The sequence below is a fragment of the Alosa sapidissima genome, chromosome 2, assembly GCF_018492685.1.
Source record: "Alosa sapidissima isolate fAloSap1 chromosome 2, fAloSap1.pri, whole genome shotgun sequence".
In the NCBI taxonomy this organism is placed as follows: Eukaryota; Metazoa; Chordata; class Actinopteri; order Clupeiformes; family Clupeidae; genus Alosa; species Alosa sapidissima.
Window position 1 is genome coordinate 35854145 of NC_055958.1, and position 22917 is coordinate 35877061.

Sequence of the window (22917 nt, forward strand, 5' to 3'; positions counted from 1 at the left end):
TACCGCCCTTAAACCAACCTCGCTTTCTGATCTTACACATCACACTTCACCAAGATGGTGGCCATTTCAGTAGATTTACTCACTAACATTGTTGTGGAAACACAATAAGCATGGAAACTAAATGCACACTTCCTGCAACTGCATTAGCCTAACGAGAAAAGTTACTCCTCTAGTAAGTATTCACATGAAATAAAACAATAAAGCATTGAGACCATTCAACAAAGCACACTGGGTAATAACAAATTCAACACATGAACTTGTTGCTATGGACTCGTCTCTAGGCTTCCTCAGCCATTGTAAAGCTGCCGAAGCTGAACATTATCCAAAACTCAATTTCTCAGACGAGCGTCAATTTGGGAGCTTACACTCCTTCCTTCTCAAATGACTTGAAAAGGCCGTTTGCACAATTTCACAAATAATCACAGGGACCGAAAAATACCTAACATGCCAACTTTTTCCGGGTTTATCATTTTAACGTTTCCCCGCTGTCTTGCCATTTTAATATTTTCCCGTAGAATATCCCATATTACACTGCAAAAAGGGATGTGTCAAAAAACAACACATGTGACTGTGTAGATAGCATTTTGACACATGTTGTGTAGATTTTAGCACACAATGTGTATTTTTTTTATAATTTCCGGCTCTGGATAAAGTGACACCATACATGTGTTATTCACTGATGGAACAGCATTTGTGTTTGCAGAGAAAATAAATACACATATTTTATCTGGTACCTATGAAACGCTCTACGACTAATAAAAATCATGAAGAAAACAAACCTATCTTAATGTCAAATTACGAGATTAACGGCTGTTTCTGTGTTGACCAATCACGTCATGCAACTGTCTTTTTGAAATGCTGTTTCCATCCGCCCTTTTCACTCACTCTGACCAGCGTTGGAGTAAAGATGCAGTCAGACTTGGAGACCGATGTAAGTATTTTTGTATTATGTTGTAGCGTTTACATTTCTCAGCGAGCTGATAATAACAAAAATAACCTTCAGATATGTATAAGATAAGTTTGTAATGAGTCTAATGTTAGCTGGCTCATGGTTGGTACCAGTAACGTTAGTCTTGTATCGAAGTATGGATAGCAACTAGCTAGCTTCTGTGAACATACGGATAACTTTAAAGTTACATTAACGATAACAGTTGGGCTACATCGAGTTTTGAAAAGGAAATGGCAAGGTACAGAACCATATTTCAAGATTTAGCATTATTTGGCAATAAATAGCTCTCCGTAGCTTATTTTCCCATTGCTAGAATGATATTGCATGTTAAGGAATGCTAACGGATAACGTTAGTTTAACGTTAGCCCTAACCATTACCTTAACTTAAAGTTAGCAGACTGGGCAAAGTAAGCGTTAGCATCTATATGAATGTCAACATTATTATTTAAAGTTAACGTTAGCGTTAATGAGGCCAGACAAAATAACACTGCGCCATGAATTTAGTATTTAGGTTATTTATCGATATAGACAGTGTTGGAAGTGTGCCATAAAGGTTAATGTGGGCACTGCAGACATTTCAACCGTTAGCTGCTACTGGGTCAGCGGCAGACATGTTCGAATCTACATGAACATGCATTCATGAGAGAGGGAACTTAGCGATGACTGCTTCGTCTCGCGTGCCTATTACTGGCAAATTACTGGTAAATAGGCCTTGTTATGTTGTTGTCAGCTTGTCACCACACAGTACCATTGAAATCATACGAACATTTTTACTTGGCTAACCATTTTTGTAAAGTGAAGGGGGTTGTGTAACGTTACGGCCTGTCAAATACAGGTATTTTATTTATTAACTGTAAATGCATTGCTCATGTGTGTATTGTTCCATGTACTGTACCAAGTAACCATAAATGAAATTACAGTTCATTTTGAAACTCCAATACATAAATAAAATACCATGTTGTAACCATGTTATCAACACATGTTTGTCTTTCAAGGTGTTATTAGTTGCCTTACATTCAGTTGAATTAAATGGGCATCTGGGCTCTATACGGAACATAATAGTATTTTTATGTTAAAAGTCATCTTTCCCTCTACTTTCATAAAGCTGGAAAGACAGACCAATTCATCAGGAAATGGGAAGCGAGCATCATTCCAAAGCTGAGAGCAGTTGCTGCCTTGGAAAAAGGTGGTGTTGCATCACTTACAGAGGGGATGGAAGACCAGACAGATGGTATGTGGTGGTGTGTGTGAATGTGTGTAATGATATGGCATGCAATATGTCAAAGGTTAAAGCCTGTGTTGCAGGTTAAAAACCGCTGTTGATTAATGGTTACATAAAGCACTAAATATATGTATATCATTTTTAAAAATGTCTCCAAATGGTGTTAAATGCCAGTTTTTGTTGTTTTTAGCATTAGCGGGGTTTTTTTACGCAATTAGGTGATAACGTCACTTTGGGGACTACATGATCTGCGCTTCATTCATTTCAATGCATTTCAATGGACATCGTGGTTACACTTTCAACATAAAGTTTGTATATTTACACTTCGAATTTCGTCACAGCATTTATATCACAGCTACCCTATGATCTACCAACGGTAATAACGGTGCCTGATATCAATTTAGTATTTTTTTCTGAATTTCGGGATTTTTTTCTGAATTTCAGGTCTCGTTTTGGAGGGTATGTTTTACATTCATTCCTATGGGAAACGGTCGCGGTTACACTTTCAACATAAAGTTTGTATATTTAGACTTCGAATTTCGTTACAGCATTTATATGACAACAACCCTATGGTCTAACAAAGATAACAATGTCTTCCGATTTTAGTTTAATGCAATTTTCTGAATTTGAGAGGCCTCATTATGAGGCTACATAATGCACCTATTCAGTTCAATGCATTATGCTTATAACGTTACGACACTTTTTTTGTTACTGTCAGTGAACAGCACCGAGTGAAAGTCAACATTTTCTTTATATCTAGTGATAGTGATCATGTCGTTAGTTCAGATAAGTAGGCTACCGGGCAAACTTAGTCAGAAGATCAGAATATAAAGCATCATGATAGCTAGCTATGGGCTAACTTTCCAGTCCCACCTGTGAGCCACCCCTGTTGTTGCAAACTTAGCTTCTAGCCGCCGCCGATTAGGCTGGTCATGTCTTCAGCATGAATATTTTCGATAACTACTGCTCGTGATTGATTGCCATTGACATCGTCAGGGTACGGCTTACCAAAGAGGGAGATAATATGGGGAAGTCGCAGTTTTGCAGGTGCTTGTGTGGGCTGTGCCGTCCAGATGGAAACTGTGGTGGAGAGCTGCAGTAACTAGGGAAGCGAGTGCATTTTGGCCGCTGGCCGAGGAGCTCCCCCCGTGACCAGCAGAAGACATGATCTATAGCAGGGGTCGGCAACCTTTGTAACATGGAGTGCCAGTTTGAAATTTTCTTCTCATCTAGTGTGCCATTATCAACGATAACGCAAAGTTAAATTATGACACAAAATACAAAAACATTTCCAATATACCTGGAATTTTATTCTCAACAATAACAGTATCTGTATTCTTAACAAAATAGCCACATCAACATTTCAAAGACTGAAAAACAGCTAGCCTACACATTTAAACGAAAACTAGTGTAGGCTGAGGCAACATCAAATTATCAGTTGCCTACCAGACAGTCAGTGTGATCCCTGGCCCTGCTTTGCTTGACTTAGCTCTGTGATCTGGGGCTTGTAGTTAGTTACTTTGAGTTGCAAACAGGCCTCAGAGTGCTCCGTTGTTAACCGACTGCGGGTGGGGCTGAGCACATGTTTCATGTGTGAGAACACCTGCTCACAGAGATATGTTGACCCGAAGACTGACAGCAGCGCCAGTGCAATGCCCCTGAGACAGCTGAATTTCTCAGGTGTAGATGCCCAGCAGGTGAGGATGTGGGCTCCGTGATCTTTCACTGGTGTGGCTTCCAACTGTTTTCTGAGCTCTGCAAACTTGGTCACCCACAGTGTTGAGCTCTTCAGCTCAATCAGCTGCATTTCCATATCCTCTGTATCCATCCAGTCGATCAGAGTGGCATCCAAATCAAGTCTATCAAAGCTGTCGGGCTTGATCAAGATAGAGAACATTGGTCCGTACATTTTAACCCTCTAGGCGCCACAGGCGACTATAGTCGACAAGATGCGGTACTGAATAAAACGGCCGATTTAGTCAAATAGGGTGTCATATTTCGTTCGACTTCCACTCCACTAGATGGCAGACATGTCATACGTCATCCCCGAGTCGAAAAAAGGACACGCTTTAGACAAAAGTTTCTAGCTACAGCGCATTGAATCAGTGCATGAAATACCGGAGCTAGTGTGCGTGTGAGCCATTTTGTCAGAGCGATATTGTCAACGTCAGCGAGTATTTGCATTAGATTATCGTCTAATGGCATCAAAAAAGTTTACCTGAAATGAAGTGTTGGGTCTTCTATTCGCGGACCCTGATTCTGAAGGGGAATATCTGCCTTCAGAAAATGACGGTGATTCGTTTAGTGAGGCTTCAGATGCGTCCCTGCCTTGCAATGATGCAGCTGGACAAAGTGAGAGTTTACTCCATAGTTTAGCTTACACCAAGCACAAACGTTGAATCGTTTGCCCAATGTCACTGGTGGGAATAATGTTTCACGGGTTCGGAGTGTTCATCGGGAAGTTAGCAGGGTGTTAGTGGTGTGGCGAACGAGGCTGGAGGTAGCCTAATATCCATAGCGCTAGCTTCTGTCTTCTGAACGTGTGCCTCTCCACAATCGCGGCGACAGTAACGTGGTGGAGCCTTTGTCTAATGCCACTGGGTATGTTAGACGAGGTCGAAGTGCTCATAGGACAGTTAGGGGGGAACGTAGTGGCAGTGTGGGGAGTCGCAATGAGAATGACAGTAGGCCTAGTCCGAGCTGCGCAAATTCTCTCCACTCGGCGCGCGCGAGGCAGATCTGGCCATGCTGCTCGCATGGTGGAGGTGGTGACACGCTCTCTCCCTCTCCCACACACACACACACATTAGGTCATGCATAGTCTATCACAAGATGATGGGAATGCCGGCCCTGTATGGATAGGGATAGGGAGTCATTATCTCTACAGCAAAAGGCCTGCTACATAAAAAAAAAAAAAGTCAGCCATTTAGTAATGATTTACACTGTTGATTTGCTATCTACTTCCCTGATCATTTAGGACATACAGTACACTATGTGTTCCTTTTTGTGTGTTCATGTCCTTGTGATGTGTGTGTCTTTGTCAGCTAAGAAAAAAAACAAAAAAACATCAACAAAAACAACAAAAAGAAAAAAAATACTAACATTGTCTCTTGTCTTGTCTCGTCATCTCACTCCTGATCTGTGCCTTGCCGTGGCAAATGAGCTTTTGAACTAAACAGGTCTTGTCTACTTGTGTTTGTGTGTCATCTGAATAATATATATGTGCCCCATACATGGAATCAGAGTGCCTACTGTATATAGTAAATGGAAAATCTCTACAGCAAAAGGCCAGTCTACCGCTACATGCATTTGGTTTGTTTCTGCCATTTATTAGTAATGATTTACACAGTTTGTTCACTACTTACTATTTACCTGAGCATTCAGTATTGTGCAATATAGCATACAGAAGGTGAGGGACATTTTGGGGGGAAAGAAGTGGTGCATTTTATCATTCAAACATGCAACTTTTCATGAAAATTCTATAATCCAAGATGGCCGCCACCATATGACGTCATAATATGCAAATTAGATATAAACATTTAATCTCTACATACACTTTGGGTCATCCTTAATATTTCTCTAATTTACAGAAAGTCTCTATCTCTTATCACTTTTAAGATATAGCCTTTTGAAATGAAGATGTCAAAATTGATCATTTCAGGAAAAAACCTCTGGCGCCTAAAGGGTTAAAATCCACAAATCGCGTGGTGAACTCCGCCTCCAGCACACGCATGTACGTGGTTATTTCAGCGGTGCTGATGTTGCGCAGGGAGGACAGCTCTCTCAGGTGTCGGAAGTAGCGGAACGTGGAGGTGGAAATGTCATCTGAGAATACTGCCAGCTTACCGACAAAAGCCGTCCATGTCTCATACATGTCCAAAACAGTTTGTCCTGCACCTTGCAGTCTGAGATTGAGCACGTTCAGATGTCCCGTAATGTCCGCCAGAAACATAAGTTTCACAATCCACTTCTCGTCCTCCAGTTCTGGATATTTTTGGCCCTTTTCATTCAGAAAGGCCTTGATAGCATCAAAGCAGCTGACAAATCGCTCCAGAACTTTTCCGCAACTCAGCCATCTCACTGCTGAGTGGAGAGGCAGATCTGTATATTCGCTGTCCAGCTCCTCGAGCAGGGACTGAAACTTCATTGAGATCCGAATTTGACATTTTTGCGCACAGATTTTCCTGATGTATTATGCAGTGGAGTTTCATGATGGGGTGGCCGACTTTTTCTTCAATCAGTTTGACAGCTCCCTTGTGTCTCCCAACCATAGCGGGGGCGCCGTCTGTGGTCACTGCAAACACTTTTCTGATGTTAATCCCTCGTTCTTCAAAATGTTCAATTAATGCCTTGGCCACGTCTTCACCTTTTGTAGTGTCAGGCATTGGCTTCACGCAGCATAGTTCCTCTCTGACAGTTGAATCACAGTACCTTGCCATGACTGCCAAACGCGGGATGTCATTCACATCCACGCTTTCATCAAGTGCAATGCTAAATACCGCAGCATCTTTTAATCCAGCTGTTTGCTGAGCTCTGACATTTTCAGCCATTTCATCAGTACGTCGCTGAACACTTCTAGCTGACGTGGGAATGTCCTTTATTCGTGACTTGATGGTTTCTTTATTTGGCAAGCTTTCAAAAAGAACATCTGAGCAACTGAGAAAAGCCTCCTTAATAAATTCGCCATCCGTAAACGGCTTCCCATGCTTTGCAATGCAATGCGCAATGCGATAGCTTGCTTCTGTCCCGTGATTTTTAGCAGTGGTAAAAACCTTGAAGGAGCTAGCTTGTTTTCCATATCTGGACACAGCACGTTTAATTGACTCTACTTTGTCTGCTTGATCTTTGAAGGTCTTCTCGTGCTTCGTCTCAAAATGACGCTTAACACTTGAAGTTCTGCACACAACATTCTCACAGCATAAAGTGCACACAGCACGGTCCTTCACAAATACAAAACCAAACTCTTGTGTCCAGCAGGACTGGAATGGCCTAGTTTTAGCCTTTTCAGCAGCCGGCGTTGCCATTGTTCACAATATCATGCTCTGTCATTCAGTCAGCACGAAGACAGCGGACAGGGCGCTTAGGTCACGTCACACACTTTGATCTGAAATTTGCGCGCCTGCAATTTAACGCAAATCCACGCAGTGGTGTCCTCCGGGTCCTAGTGCCGGCAGTCAAACGCTCACAGACAAAGAGGCAGATGCTTTTATTTTTTAAACGGGACAGATAAAGTGAGTATCGTAATAATACTAAGGTGCCAGTGTGTCAGTGTTTATTCCGCGGCGTGCCACCCGTGGCACGCGTGCCATAGGTTGCCGACCCCTGATCTATAGCTATCTATCTACCTGTCTATATACATATCTAGGCTATCTATAGACTATCTATTTATCTATAATCTGCGCTATCTACTGCTGAACAATCCCTTACTCGTCTCTCTTTACTCCTCTCTCGTTACTCTCAAGGGTCTCAAGGTGGGCTTTGGTCTGTAGCCTCCCCAAGGTGACGTAATGCAATGCATTGTGGGGGAAAGGAGAATCACTTCAAACGCTGTGAAATAGTACCTGCTTTTTCGTATTATATTCCGTTTTGTGATACCCAACAACATCAAATACAATGGATAACAGTTTAAATGTTTATTACCAACAAGCAAATTGTGCAAATTCGTTGGAAAATTAACCCTGCAACACGGGCTTTAAGTTCAGAATATAGGAACCCTTGCCTTATTTCCTACTTACCAATAATATGAATTAGTCCTTTCTCAGTGTAATCCATGTTGGTTGATTATGGATAAGCACCTCATACATAGCCTGGTTAAAACAGACTCATTTACTTTGTGAATGTAGTCTGGGGACTCATGATTGGGGAAACATGTCCAATGCTAACATCATGACGGGGGTTGACTTTGGGTTAACATTGAAATTATTGGTCCAACCCAACCAATTACATTGATCAGGGATTCCTAATGTTACTTCCTACTTAACCTACATTTTACAAACTGACAATATACAGCATCAACGGTCAGGAAACAATGTATGTAGACCTACCTTTGCTGTACATAAATGTACACATTCTTCCGACTGCAATTTCTGATGTTTTCAGGCATTGCTACTACTGTACTACTACTACTACTAACCCTCTCTGGGGTTTGATGGAAACAATTTAATCCTACTTGGAAACATTTGTTGTACCTTAAATCTGTTTTTGTTTAATTTTCAGATGAAAAGTGCTATACCATGCTGGTTGTTCTGACACATCTTCTGCCACCAATGCCCGGGAGTCGCTGCAGTGTGAAATCAGCAATAACATTCCTTATTGATTTTGTACCGGTATGTTTCGAAATTATGTCTGTAAGAGCCAATGAGGGACCAGGTACGGTGGCCGACGGGTGCAAACGCCCTGCAATTTATGACAACTCATGCAGATAATGTCACGGACAGAAGACGACCCAAGAGCGCAAGTTCAAATTCAGAGTCTTTTTATTGAAGGGTTCAGGGGGGAAGAGGAGTGAGAGAAACGTGAGGTCTTGGAGGTTCCGGTTCCAGGGGTGCTAGGAGTGCCAGGGGTGTCAGGGGTTCTCGGGGCTCAGGGGAACACACACACAACAGCAAGGTGAACAGCAGGCAGTAGTACAGACCAGGGTTAGGCACTAAACGTGGTGAGGGACAGAAGGCAGATTCGAGTTACCGGGGGGGCTGAAGATCGGAGAGTAATCGAGAAGATCCGGAAGGCGGGTCGGGATAACCGGGGCGGTAGAACAGGGAGGCAGTCAAGAAAGGATCCGAATCACAGGTAGGAGTCAGAGAGTAGACAGGCAGGCAGGCAGGTTACTGGTACAGGTTTGAAGACGATCTGACAGGGCTTGGCTGAAAAACAGGGCTTTATATACTGGGAGAGGTTAGTGGAGAAATGCAGTGCAGCTGGCAGAGTAATTAGAGCAGAGTGGGGCAAGGTGAGGATGGTGAGTGGGAAATGCAGCGCAGCTGGCCAGGTAACAAGAGCAGAGCAGGGCGGAGCCAGGTGGAGCTCGTTAGGCAGAGTAGAGAGAGAGTGAGCAGAGTGGCAGAGAGTTGAATCAATTAAGGTTGTTGCCCGGGAGAGAGAATGCTCATGACAGGACCCCCCCCCTAAGGGACGGCCCCAGAAGTCCCAAGAACAACATCATGCCGGGAGGGTGGAGGGGAGCAGGCGGCGGGTCAGAACTCCTCCGAGCGGTCCGAGTGAGCATCCTCATCCTCAGAAGGAGCTGGAGGGTCACGGTCGGGAGACAGGACAGGTACTGAGACAGGATCAGGGTCAGGCACAGGACAGGAAGCCGGGCGGGCAGGACGGCTAGGGACCCCTCTGGGACGGCCCCTACGGATTGCAGGCTGATCAGGATGTAGTCGGTGGAAGTCAGTGATGAGGGTCCGGTCCACTATCCTCCTGGCCGGGATCCAGGTCCTCTCCTCCGGACCATATCCCTCCCAGTCAACGAGGTACTGGAGACCCCTACCCCGTCGCCTAGAGCGGAGCAGCCGCCGGACGGTGAAGACAGGACCGCCATCTAAGAGGCGCGGAGGAGGCGGCGGCGGAGCCGCAGGGACCAGGGGACTTTCATGGACCGGCTTGACCTTGGAGACGTGGAAGGTGGGATGGACCCGCATGGAAGTGGGCAACTGAAGCCGAACCGCCGTTGGACTGATGACTTTCTGCACAGGAAAAGGACCAATGAAGCGAGGGGCCAGCTTTCGTGATTCAACCCGCAGCGGCAGATCCCGGGCAGACAGCCAGACCTTCTGACCAATCCGGTAAGTAGGTGCTGGGGCCCTCCGTCGGTTGGCACCGACGGCGTAGCTGGTTCCTGACTTCAGGAGCATAGTGCGAGCCTGGGCCCAAGTGCGGCGGCAGCGGCGGGCATACGCAAGGGCAGACGGACAGGTGGCATCCGCTTCCTGGCTGGCAAACAGTGGGGGTTGATACCCGTAGACACACTGAAAGGGGGAGAGCCCGGTGGCGGAACTGGTGAGTGAATTATGGGCATATTCCACCCAGAGCAGGTGTTGAGCCCAGGCCCGGGGATTTTGGGAGGCCACGCACCTCAGTGCCTTCTCCAGCTCCTGGTTCATGCGTTCAGTTTGGCCGTTTGACTGCGGGTGGAATCTAGATGATAGGCTGGCGGTGGCCCCAAGGAGATGACAGAACTCCTTCCAAAAGGTTGCTGAGAATTGCGGCCCCCGGTCTGACACTATATCCTGGGGTAGGCCATGGATACGAAACACATGTTCCAGGACCACCTGGGCGGTCTCCTTAGCAGAGGGTAGTTTAGGAAGAGGCACGAAGTGGGTCATCTTACTAAAGCGGTCAACAATGGTAAGGATGACTGTGTGTCCGTCAGAGGGCGGAAGACCCGTAACAAAGTCCAGTGAAACGTGGGACCAGGGCCGCTTGGGTACGAGTAGGGGTTGCAGCAACCCAGCAGGAGGCTGGTTGGGGGTCTTGTTTCGGTTACAAGTGGGACAAGCTCGGATGAATTCTTGGACATCCCGTCTCATCCGCCGCCACCAGAACCGCTGGCGGACCATATGAAGGGTGCGAGTGATGCCGGGATGACAGGCCAGACGGGATTCGTGCCCCCACTGGATCACAGGTGACCTGAGATTTGCTGGAACAAACAGACGGTTGGGGGCGCTGGTGCTTGGGCCGGGCTGGTTCCGAAGAGCCTCCATGACCTGCTTCTCGATCTCCCAGGTGAGGGCCGCTACGACAAAGTGGCTGGGAAGAATGGGAGCTGGCATGGCGGTGATCTCGTCCTTCTGAAACATCCGGGAAAGGGCATCAGGTTTGATGTTGCGAGATCCCGGCCGGTAGGAGAGCGTGAAATTGAAGCGGGTAAAGAACAGAGACCACCGCTGTTGACGGGAGTTCAGCCTCCTGGCTGTTTGGATATACTCCAGGTTTTTGTGGTCTGTCCACACTACGAATGGTTCCTTTGACCCCTCTAACCAGTGCCGCCATTCTTCAAGGGCGAGCTTGACGGCCAGCAGCTCGCGGTTCCCAATGTCGTAGTTGCATTCGGCTGGGGTTAGCCGACGGGAGTAGAAGGCACAGGGGTGCATCTTGCCATCCTCGGCTGCTCTCTGAGAAAGCACTGCACCCACTCCCACGTCCGAAGCATCTACCTCCACCACAAACTGCCTTGCTGCATCTGGCATCTGGAGGATGGGAGCGGAAGTGAAACGTGTCTTGAGGCTATTGAAGGCCTTATCAGCAGCTGCTGTCCATTGGTACGGCTGTTTAGTGCTGGTTAGCGCCGTGAGTGGTGCAGCCACTGTGCTATAGTTTCGGATGAACCTCCTATAAAAGTTCGCAAAGCCCAGGAACTGTTGCAACTTTTTCCGAGACTCAGGGACTGGCCAGGACGTGACAGCCGACACCTTCATGAGATCCATCTGAATGCTGCCCTCGTTGATCACATACCCCAGGAATGAAACGGTCTTGGCATGGAACTCGCACTTCTCTGCCTTCACGAAAAGAGAGTTCTCCAGCAGGCGGCGCAGGACCAACTGGACATGGTGCGTGTGTTCTGACAGAGTCTTTGAGAATATTAAAATATCGTCAAGGTACACAAACACGAATGTATTTAGCATGTCCCTGAGGATATCATTCACTAGGGCTTGAAAAACTGCTGGGGCATTGGTGAGGCCAAATGGCATGACGAGGTATTCATAGTGGCCGGTTGGTGTGTTGAACGCAGTCTTCCACTCGTCTCCCTCTCTCACCCGCACCAGATGGTAGGCATTGCGAAGGTCCAGCTTCGTGAATACGGTGGCTCCCTGCAGCAGTTCGAAGGCAGACGAAAGTAAGGGCAGTGGGTAGCGATTCTTAACAGTGATGTCGTTCAGACCCCGGTAATCTATGCATGGACGAAGAGAACCGTCCTTCTTACCGACGAAGAAGAATCCCGCTCCGGCGGGGGAAGAAGACGGTCTGATTATCCCGGCGGCAAGAGAGTCATTAATGTAGTCTTCCATGGCCTTTCTTTCCGGGGCTGACAGTGAATACAGACGACCCTTGGGAGGTGCTGTGCCAGGCAGGAGATCAATCGCGCAGTCATAGGGTCTGTGTGGGGGTAGAGATGTCGCCTTGGATTTGTTGAACACCTCTTTCAGGCTGTGGTAACAGGTCGGAACATTGGATATGTCGGGGGTAGCGCTAGATATTTCCCGGTGAACGGGCAGGGTGGCCCCCCTTAAACAGGTCTGGTGACAACTCCTTCCCCACGAACGGACTGTCCCTGTCTCCCAGTCGATGTGGGGGTTGTGCTGACAGAGCCACGGGTATCCGAGAATGAGTGGTTGGCCAGGTGAGTGTAGAAGGTGAAACTGGATGGACTCTTGGTGGTTTCCTGACAGCAGAATTGTCACAGGGGCTGAGATGTGAGTGACCTTGCCCAGATGATGTCCATCCAGGGCTCGTGCAGGAATGGGTTGTGCCAGTTGATGATGGTTCACGTCCAGTTGCCGTGCAAGCTCAGGGTCCATGATGTTTGCTTCGGCTCCAGAATCCACAAGGGCGGCCAACGTATGAGTCGTGTCGGAAAGCTGAAGGCGGAGATGAAGCAGGGGTTTTCGGATGGAGGGAGACTGAAGACTTGTTGAGCTCACCCGGATCTCCCCTACACCTGGTGAGCTGCGGCCTTTGCCGGACAGGTGGCGACCACGGTGACTTTCACCACCACAGTAGAGGCAAAGGTTGGAGGTTAGACGGCGCCGACGCTCCTCGGGAGTCAGAGAGGCACGACCAATCTCCATGGCCTCAGGCTGATTGAGTTGGCCTTGGGACTTGACAGGCAGGGGCTGGACAGAGGAGGTATCGACCCGAGTGCGGATGGCAGGTTGACTGAGGCGCCCCTTCTCCCTCCTCCGGGTCTGTATACGGCGGTCAATGCGGACGGCAAGGTCAATGGCGGCATCAAGCGTTGAGGGCGGGTCATGAGAAACCAGCTCGTCTTTGATATAGTCCGCCAAGCTGTGGAGGAAGGCTTGCACCAGTGCCTCTGAGTTAAACGAGCTTTGACTGGCCAGGGTACGAAAGTCAATGGAGAAGTCTGCCACTGTCCGATTGCCCTGACGGATGGTGAGCAGAGCTTGTGACGCTTCGGCTGTTGGCGAGCCTAGATCAAAGACCTTTAACATCTCCTCCTCAAAGGCACTGAAGGAGGCACAGGCTGGGGTTTGCCGGTCGAATTCCGCCGTTCCCCACAACCGAGCTCGGCCGGTGAGATGGGTGATGACATACCCCACCTTGGCTCCCTCCGTTGAGAAGGTCCTGGGCTGTAGTGCGAACTGGATTCTGCAGCTGCTCAAGAATGGTCTTACTTGCTTTTGGTCTCCATCGAAACGTTCCGGGTTCCCAATCTTTGGTTCAGGAGCGTGGGGATCTGGTGGCAGCACTGCCGGTGGTACAGGAACAGAAGAACCAGGGGTGGGTGCAGGTGGAGTAGCCGGGTTTGAGAGTAGTTGCAGGGCTTGGGCTAGCAGTTGTTGCTGCAGTTGGAACTGTTGTTGCTGCTGGTTGGATTGCTGTTGTTGTTGGTTGCCTAGCTGGAGAAGGGAAGCGATGTCGCCAGCCATCCGATTGATGTCTCCCTCAGTGCGTTCCAGTCGCTGTAGGGCAGTCATCTCGGGCCCTTCCTCCATAGTGGTCAGGGAGTGCGCTGGGTCCATGATGGTCAGATCGTTCTGTCACGGACAGAAGACGACCCAAGAGCGCAAGTTCAAATTCAGAGTCTTTTTATTGAAGGGTTCAGGGGGGAAGAGGAGTGAGAGAAACGTGAGGTCTTGGAGGTTCCGGTTCCAGGGGTGCTAGGAGTGCCAGGGGTGTCAGGGGTTCTCGGGGCTCAGGGGAACACACACACAACAGCAAGGTGAACAGCAGGCAGTAGTACAGACCAGGGCTAGGCACTAAACGTGGTGAGGGACAGAAGGCAGATTCGAGTTACCGGGGGGGCTGAAGATCGGAGAGTAATCGAGAAGATCCGGAAGGCGGGTCGGGATAACCGGGGCGGTAGAACAGGGAGGCAGTCAAGAAAGGATCCGAATCACAGGTAGGAGTCAGAGAGTAGACAGGCAGGCAGGCAGGTTACTGGTACAGGTTTGAAGACGATCTGACAGGGCTTGGCTGAAAAACAGGGCTTTATATACTGGGAGAGGTTAGTGGAGAAATGCAGTGCAGCTGGCAGAGTAATTAGAGCAGAGTGGGGCAAGGTGAGGATGGTGAGTGGGAAATGCAGCGCAGCTGGCCAGGTAACAAGAGCAGAGCAGGGCGGAGCCAGGTGGAGCTCGTTAGGCAGAGTAGAGAGAGAGTGAGCAGAGTGGCAGAGAGTTGAATCAATTAAGGTTGTTGCCCGGGAGAGAGAATGCTCATGACAGATAAAACAGACGCAACTTAAGAAAACATCAAATTTGACAACATATGCACAGCATTTAGAAATTGCGCTGCAAATTCACATGTTGTCATTAAAGGGTTCAGGATTTTGGACATAGGACCTCATTTCCAAGTTAGCAAGTGTGATATTTATCAGTGGAGACCGTTTTTAACACGTTTCATCCAGTCCTTCTAGTTGCAGAGTTCGCAGGTGCTAGGCTAGCGCAAGTCATTAGTATGTGTTATCTTGCCACTAAAAACAGCCTTACCCACTCCAAAGTACACCCGAGGCAAATAAATTATAACACCAGACTGTCAATGTTCGTGTTGATAGTTTTATTTCTAACATTATTCTATCCCTGCATTTCAATGATTGCATTATTGCATTACATTTTGAGGGACTGGTTTCTTAGCAGCGGTGGAATTATACTTGCTCCGGTGAGTAGTACTGCGCCTAAAAGTAAACAGAGAAGCGCACTCCAATCGGGATACCTAGTACAGGGTTCCTACGCAGTATGGAAAACCTGGAAAAGTATGGAATTTGATTTTAGTAATTTCCAGGTCTGGATAAGAATGGAAAAAAGAAACAAGGGTATGGAGAAATTGTTTCCAGACTATTGCATCTACAGTACTAATCACTTCACTCAGGTCATAATGAACCATTCCTACTATTGTGTAGCTTAACTGTCAGTCCCCATCGTCAAGATACAACTAAAAATGACTCAGCTAAATGGACGAATATTAAATGTCATTTTTTAATTCACTTCAGTTGTCCATACCTTTGTTTTCCCCGAGTTATCCTAAACCAGATGTGGCCGCAATGTCGAGAATATGGTCAGAAAAATCTACCGAGAAGTTTGGAAATTTGAGTATGGAAAAAGTATGGAATTTTGAAATGGAAAATGTGTAGGAACCCTGCTAGAAGTAGCCTAGGTAATATCAGCCCACCGCTGCCGTTGCTTATTTGCCTACTACCAACTTCAGGGAACAAAGTATAACTATTGCAATGCGATGCAAGGGTAGTTTTATTTCTAACACTATTCTATCAACACAGACATTTACATCGATTGTCTGGCGTTATAATTTATTTGCCTCGGGTGTACTTTGGAGAGGGTAAGATTGTTTTTAGTGGGAGGCTAACACATACTGATGACTTGCACTAGCCTAGCACCTGCAAACTCTGCAACTATAAGGACTGGATGAAACGTGTTAAAAACGGTCTCCACTGATAAATATCACACTTGCTAACTTGGAAATAGATAGATAGACAGATACTTTATTGATACCCAAGGGGAAATTCAAGGTCAAGGAAATGAGGTCCTATGTCCAAAATCCTGAACCACACCTTTAATTGAAGGTCGTTTGCACCGGTCAGCCACTGTAACTAGGTCATTATTAAATATTTTTGTTAAAAAAGAAACAGTTTAAATAGTTGTAATGATTTCATTATAATTCATAAATTGTGTAAATAGTCTAGACTAACACTGTTTTTTGACCATGCCTATGACTATTGAATTTGATATTTTTTAAGGAAACGAGAAAGTTATCTTGTCTTGTCGCCCGTGTTACAATTATTGTTAATGTAGCTGCAAGTGGTGATTTACAGAAGAATAATTACACCAAAATGTTACCTATGCAGTATAGTATGCACATTTAGACTTATTTTTGATGGTGTATTTTCAACTGTGTGTTTGATTGTTATGCAAGTGGTTTTCATACAGATGAACTATAGTTACTCTAAACAAATTACTATTGACAACACTTCTGATGTGGCGTTTTTTATTATTATCTCAGGGATCTAAACATGTTTCTTATGAAATGTATTCATGCATCTGTGTTTTCTGATATGACTGTTATATGTTGTTACATGTCATCCATTAGTCATAACTGTGATTGTATCTTTTAATATGTATTCATCCTTCTGATATTATCTCTTATCACTGCATATCCTGCTACACTTAGTGCAGTAGCTTTTGTTGTACTTTGCACTCATTAAATGGCAAATATATTTTGACATTTGTCTCCCTTTATTTTTTAATGATTACAGATGCTTGGTAATGTTAACACATTCAGTCAATTCTTTTAATTTTCAGCTACACATAATCAGCACTTAATGTTTTGAAATTACATATTTGAGTGTAAAAATGTCTCACACACTTAATAAAGTGTAAAAAGTATTGATATCACACATTTGTGTGTGAATTTTACCTGACACAATTTCTGTGTTGAAATGGCTCACACATCGATTGTGTAAAATAACACATTTTCTGTGTAAAATTACCTGACACAATTTCTGTGTTAAAGTGGCTCACACATCTATTGTGTAAAACGTGTTGGCATAACACATTTTCTGTGTAAAATTACCTGACACAATTTCTGTGTTAAAATGGCTCACACATCTATTGTGTAAAATTTGACACAACATGTGTAGTCCCTGAACACACTCACCACATGTCTTAAAATTCTACACATGATGTGTCATTTTTAACACATCTCTTTTTGCAGTGTAGGCCCTACTGTAATACTCTCATAACATTAGTCCTGCATTCTGGCCTGTCTCTGTGTTGTCCTGTTGTTACCCTTGCCCTTCCAGTGAAACAGATGTATTCAAATCATCGTTTTGCTTGCTTGAATGCGAACTCAGTGTGATGTTAACCTAGGCCTATTTAAGTTAACGACGTGGTTGTCGTGAGAACACGATTCATTAGCGCTTGCAGTGTTCGGCCGTAGGCTATGCATACGTGCGCACCTGCCAGGCTACTCAGCTAGACAAAGAATCGTATATTCACTCCAAGTTGGCCTACCATAACTTACCAACTACACTGTAGACCATAAACTGGCTATTTATATGACCAAATGTATTTGTTCAACTTTATGAAGCAGAATTACGTACTGCTACTTGGAACGTAACACATTTGTGTTGGCAGGAGAGAGAATGACAGCGATTAACAAATTGCACTTGTTGCTGGTTACCAATAAATAGGCCTACTATATATTTTTTTGCAAACAACAAAAACAGAAAGGATGGAGACAGCAAAGCTAGAGATGGGCAGGAACGAGGTCAATTGGTATTAGAAATGCTTGTCAAAACGTTAGGAGCTGGATGTGTGGATGAATGAAGCACAAGTATGTTACGCATGCACACTGTTTAAAGTTAGGCTACACGGTAAACTACAAGTAAACCAAAGTTAAATTTAGCCTTTTAGGGCTGGATAAAGTTGACCAAATGGATATAGGCTGTTAGGCGTGAATAAAGTAGGCTACTTTGTGGCTCCAACCCTTCCAACGTTAATGGGGACGAATGTTGACATTTTCCGTATTTTGCGTGAAAAACCCGGGAAATCCACCGCCGTCATGCAATCCGGCAAAAGATTCTTTGGACGCCGCTATTTATGGATTTTCGGCTCCCATTGACTTACATTGAACACATGTAAACAAAACGTCAATTATGTGCTCAAACTAACGCCGCTGACTTATAAAAACCACCATTCCACTTTGATACGAAACTACATAATTGTACAACATTTATACAACAAAAATCACAGAATTTGGATCAAGTAATGTGGAGAAATCTTATGCAAAGTGTCAACCCCTAACAATGTGCCCATTGCCCAAATTTATGGTCGACTAATGTCGAATGTCAGAGTAATGACATTGAAAAAGGTACCTTAATGATACACTTTAATTTATAAAGGTACGAAGTATAAAAAGAAAAACACAATTTATCAGATGGATCACCCAAATAATTTGTAACAAAGTACATTTATTCGAGGGCACATCTATTCCCAGAACTATAATGGGTGTTAAATATTCCACAACCACTAGCTGGCAGCATGACACAGCACATAAAGTACACCTACGTGTCGCTGCGACCTGAAGGATGGCGTAGTTGAATATCCACTTCTCCTGCACTTCGGGTCTAATAGCGGGTGAATTGTATGACCACCAGATGACGCCATTTCACTGCACCTCGGGCCTAATAGCTGCTGTAACTTCGTTTAAGTATTAAGCCTCGAGGAGCCGACGGTTACACTTGTTTTATGGGCGTTGTTAGCTGCGCAAGCCGGGTAGGCTACAGAAGAAGCCAATAGGCTACAGTCGCGTGTGTTTGTGGTGATTTATTCCATGTATTAACAAAATAATAATGTAACATTAAAAAAATGGCCTACATAGATAAAAAAAACTAAACAATAACAAGGTTGTAGCAGCACAGCTGTTACATGTACACTGAAGACAATGAGGCCTTGACTGGAGCTAAGCATGCTTTGTATATCAAATCTATCATGACCCGATTTACCCCATCCAGCAGGTCTCAGGTCAGCTCTTTGCCTCTGATGAAAATTTAGGCAAATTGGCAAAGTTTTGTAAAAGCACTCAGTATTACAATGTAAAAACTATATGTAGGTACTCACAAATACATTATGCAAGTACAATGATAGTACCTGATAGTACATGTTGTTACACAGGTTGTACCACTGTACCTAATTAGGTAAGTACACTGTAACAGCAACACATTAAAATAAAGTGTTACCGAAGTCTTTATTGTCCACTACTGGGGAAATTCATCGGCAACACTTTATTTTAATGTGTCGCTGTTACAGTGTACCTACATGTACCTAATTAGGTACAGTGGTACAACCTGTGTAATAACATGTACTATCATTGTACTTGCATTATGTATTTGTGGGTACCTACATAGGCTATAGTTGTTACATTGTAATACTGAGTGCTTTTACCAAACTTTGCCAATTTGCCTACATTTTCATCAGCTGACCTGAGACCTGCTGGATGGGGTAAATCTGGTCATGATAGATTTGATATACAAACCATTCTTAGCTCCAGTCAAGGCCTCATTGTCTTCAGTGTACATATAACAGCTGAGCTGCTACAACCTTGTTACTCTTTGATACAGTGGAATAAACCTATTAAGTGTACCAGTTAATTACTTACATGCACATATGACATGTATGTTGTGTCTTCGATGTCTTGGAACAGGTCTACTAATTCACATGTACTGTGTGGTGTAACAGCAGACACGTTTCAACACATCAACTACAGGATGCATGACATCATTGACAGGATGTATATAATATGTACATGTATATGTACAAGTACTTAACTGGTACACTTTATTTGAATGGGTTCATTCCACTGTATCAAAAGAGTAATAAATAACACAGTTGATACATGTACTACAGTATGTAGGGTAATGGCAGACATGTTCCAAGACACCAATGACACAACATGTAATATGTAATTGTAAGTGGGCAATTCCACGGAAAAGTGGGCAATTCCACGGAAAATTGACTTTTTGTCACATCCATAATGCCAGTGAAATGCCTTGGCATTTGTATGATGTGAATGTTACTATTCATTTTTTGTGCATTTTTCTCATGTACATTCTTCAGCCAGAAATAGCAAATGCTCAAATTTCATGTAATCATTCACATCATACCATACCATCACATTTTATTGGCGTTATGGATGTTAGAAAAAACGTAATTTTCCATGGAATTGCCCAAGTACTAACTACAACCAAGGACCAACAAGGAGCACCCAAGAGCAAAAAAACATGTACACTGAAGACAATGAGGCCTTGACTGGAGCTAAGAATGGCTTGTATATCAAATCTATCATGACCAGATTTACCCCATCCAGCAGGTCTCAGGTCAGCTCTTTGCCTCTGATGAAAATGTAGGCCAATTGGCAAAGTTTTGTAAAAGCACTCAGTATTACAATGTAACAACTAAGCTTATATGTAGGTACCCACAAATACATAATGCAAGTACAATGATAGTACCTGATAGTATATGTTGTTACACAGGTTATACCACCGTACCTAATTAGGTAGGTACACTGTGACACATTAAAATAAAGTGTTACCTATATATATATATATATACTAACTTCATTTCAGACCGACAACCTGTTCTGTATTGCTCTCTCTCTCTCTCTGTATATATGTATATATGTGTGTGTATATATATATATATATATATATATATATATATATACACACATACACACACACACACACATTACATACATACACATATAAATGTAGCGTGACAAGTGTGTTTACATGCAGCACTAACTGTTTACAAGCAATAACTTCAGTTCAGTAAAACTGACGACCTGTTCTGTATTGCTCTCTCTCTCTCTGTATATATACACACATTACATACATACACATATAAATGTAGCGTGACAAGTGTGTTTACATATATCTCTGTATATATATATATATATATATATATATATATATATATATATATATATATATATATATATATATATATATACACATATACATACATACACACACACACACATATAAATGTAGCATGACAAGTGTGTTTACATGCAGCACTAACTGTTTACAAGCAATAACTTCAGTTCAGTAAAACTGACGACCTGTTCTGTATTGCTCTTTCTCTCTCTCTCTCTCTGTATAAAAAAAAAATCTATATATATATATATATATATATATATATATATATATATATATATATATATATATATATATATATATGCACACACACACACATTACATACATACACATAAATGTAGCGTGACAAGTGTGTGTTTACATGCAGCATTAGCATGACTGCATGGGAAAAGTGTTGCCAAAGCTGTTACATACAACATAACAAACAAGAACATAAGACCATAGGACAAAAAACAAAAACAGAAAATACTCTCTCTCTCTGTCTCTGTATATATGTAGCGTCACAACACATGTAATTTCACTGGACATTACGGTAAAAATCTTGTTTTTCCTTACTAATATTCGTGTCATCCAGCAAACATATTGCTTAATTCTTTTGACATTTCGTTCCTTTATAAATTGTAATGTAATATAAAGGTACGTTTTTGAATGTCATTACTCTGACATGTGAGGGATAACGGCCACCGACGTGACCTGTTATACGTGACTCATGGACAAGGGGAAATGCCATTAACTCGGCGTCACGCAGCGGCAATTTTCTTAATATCGATATTTCTCCACATTACTTAATCCAAATTCTGTAATTTTTGCTGGATAAATGTTGTACAAAAATGTAGTTTCGTATCAAAGTGGAATGTTTTTTGTCATAAGTCAGCGGCGTTAGTTTGAGCACATAATTGACGTTTTGTTTACATGTGTTCAATGACGGCGTGCATGCAGCGGCGGTGGGAAATCCCCCTTATTTTCATTGTTCAATGTTGACAGAGCTATGGAACGAAAGAGAACGTTATATGGCGACAGAAATCAACAATCAAACAAGCCACCACAATTTTTTTGCTGTTTTCATTAATACAAAAGATAGGTGACCCTCCCTCCTAGACAAAAAAAAGTTAGGTGACCCTCCCCTTAACAAAGAATAAAAAGACATGACCCTCCCCTATTTTCCTCCGGTGACCCCGTTTATAAATAACGAACGGTCCCTTAGCCTACTTATTCTCGAAATGTCGAGTTTATAGGCTAATCTCGTCATGGTAAACATATTTGTTTTCTTCATGTGTGGTCCTAATACTCCGTCGTAAAAATCCCATACTTAGGGGAGGCCTACCTTTTGATGAACTGCCTGAAAAATACTCCGTGAGCTTGCAATCGTCATTCTAAGAAATCATTTTTTGGAGGTATAACCAGAGCCCGTAGACATTCTCTGGTATGTCTCGCAGTCCTGCTTACTGGGCTGTATATGTATGACTCGGCCACAACCACACTCAGAACACGGAAGCAACGTGGATATTACGTGCCTACGTCTACGTGATAGGCCTGTCAAACTCGATTCCTTTTAAGGATCCGGGTTATTCTGAGTCACTCACTAAACTGATCCGGGTTGAATGAGTCACTTGAGTCAGTATTGCTAAATCGCAAAGAAATTCAGTCCTACGTTCAAGCAGTGCAGTGGGGTGCTTCATTTCGTTATGTGCCTTCTCATTTTGGATGTGGATCCTCCATGATTTGAAACCAGGTTTTTGCAGTACTTGCATTTAGCCTTTAGAGTTTTGCTCTCCTGGTCAAAGTGCATCCAAACATTGTTCATCTTTTTGGTGCTCATGTTCAGAAACTTTGATCTTATTGACAGAGAGGGTAGCCTATATTATAATAATTAATTATTTGTTGTTGTTTTGTTAACATTAGAAAAGTTTGCCTACAATGTTTATTACCACTACTATATACTAATAGTAGGCTACTAGGAATCTATTCTAATAGGCTGCTAATACTAGGCAACTAATATTATTATTAATCATAGCTATACTGTTAGGTAGCCTAATATAATATAATATAATATAAAATAGCCTAATATAATAGCATCAAAACCTCCACCCACTCACGGGAAAGAAAGCAGT

The 22917-nt window shown here is 43.8% G+C and overlaps 1 protein-coding gene and 1 long non-coding RNA gene across 4 annotated transcripts in view; one reads left to right on the forward strand and one right to left on the reverse strand.

Moving 5' to 3' along the window:
• Nucleotides 1-22285, reverse strand: part of LOC121693191 (nectin-3-like protein) — a 104175-nt gene extending 81890 nt beyond the window's left edge. The window contains exon 1 of one of the 3 annotated variants that reach the window (XM_042072494.1): nt 22131-22285. In XM_042072494.1, the coding sequence (XP_041928428.1) occupies nt 22131-22178 (48 nt within the window). In that variant the 5' untranslated portion in view covers nt 22179-22285. The remainder of the gene's footprint in view (nt 1-22130) is intronic. The other 2 variants (XM_042072503.1, XM_042072509.1) reach the window with 2 other exon arrangements.
• Nucleotides 857-8589, forward strand: LOC121693370. The gene is made up of 3 exons (XR_006025481.1): nt 857-931; nt 2055-2180; nt 8388-8589. It is a non-coding gene; the product is annotated as an uncharacterized LOC121693370 (long non-coding RNA).
• Nucleotides 22286-22917: the final 632 nt, after the last annotated feature.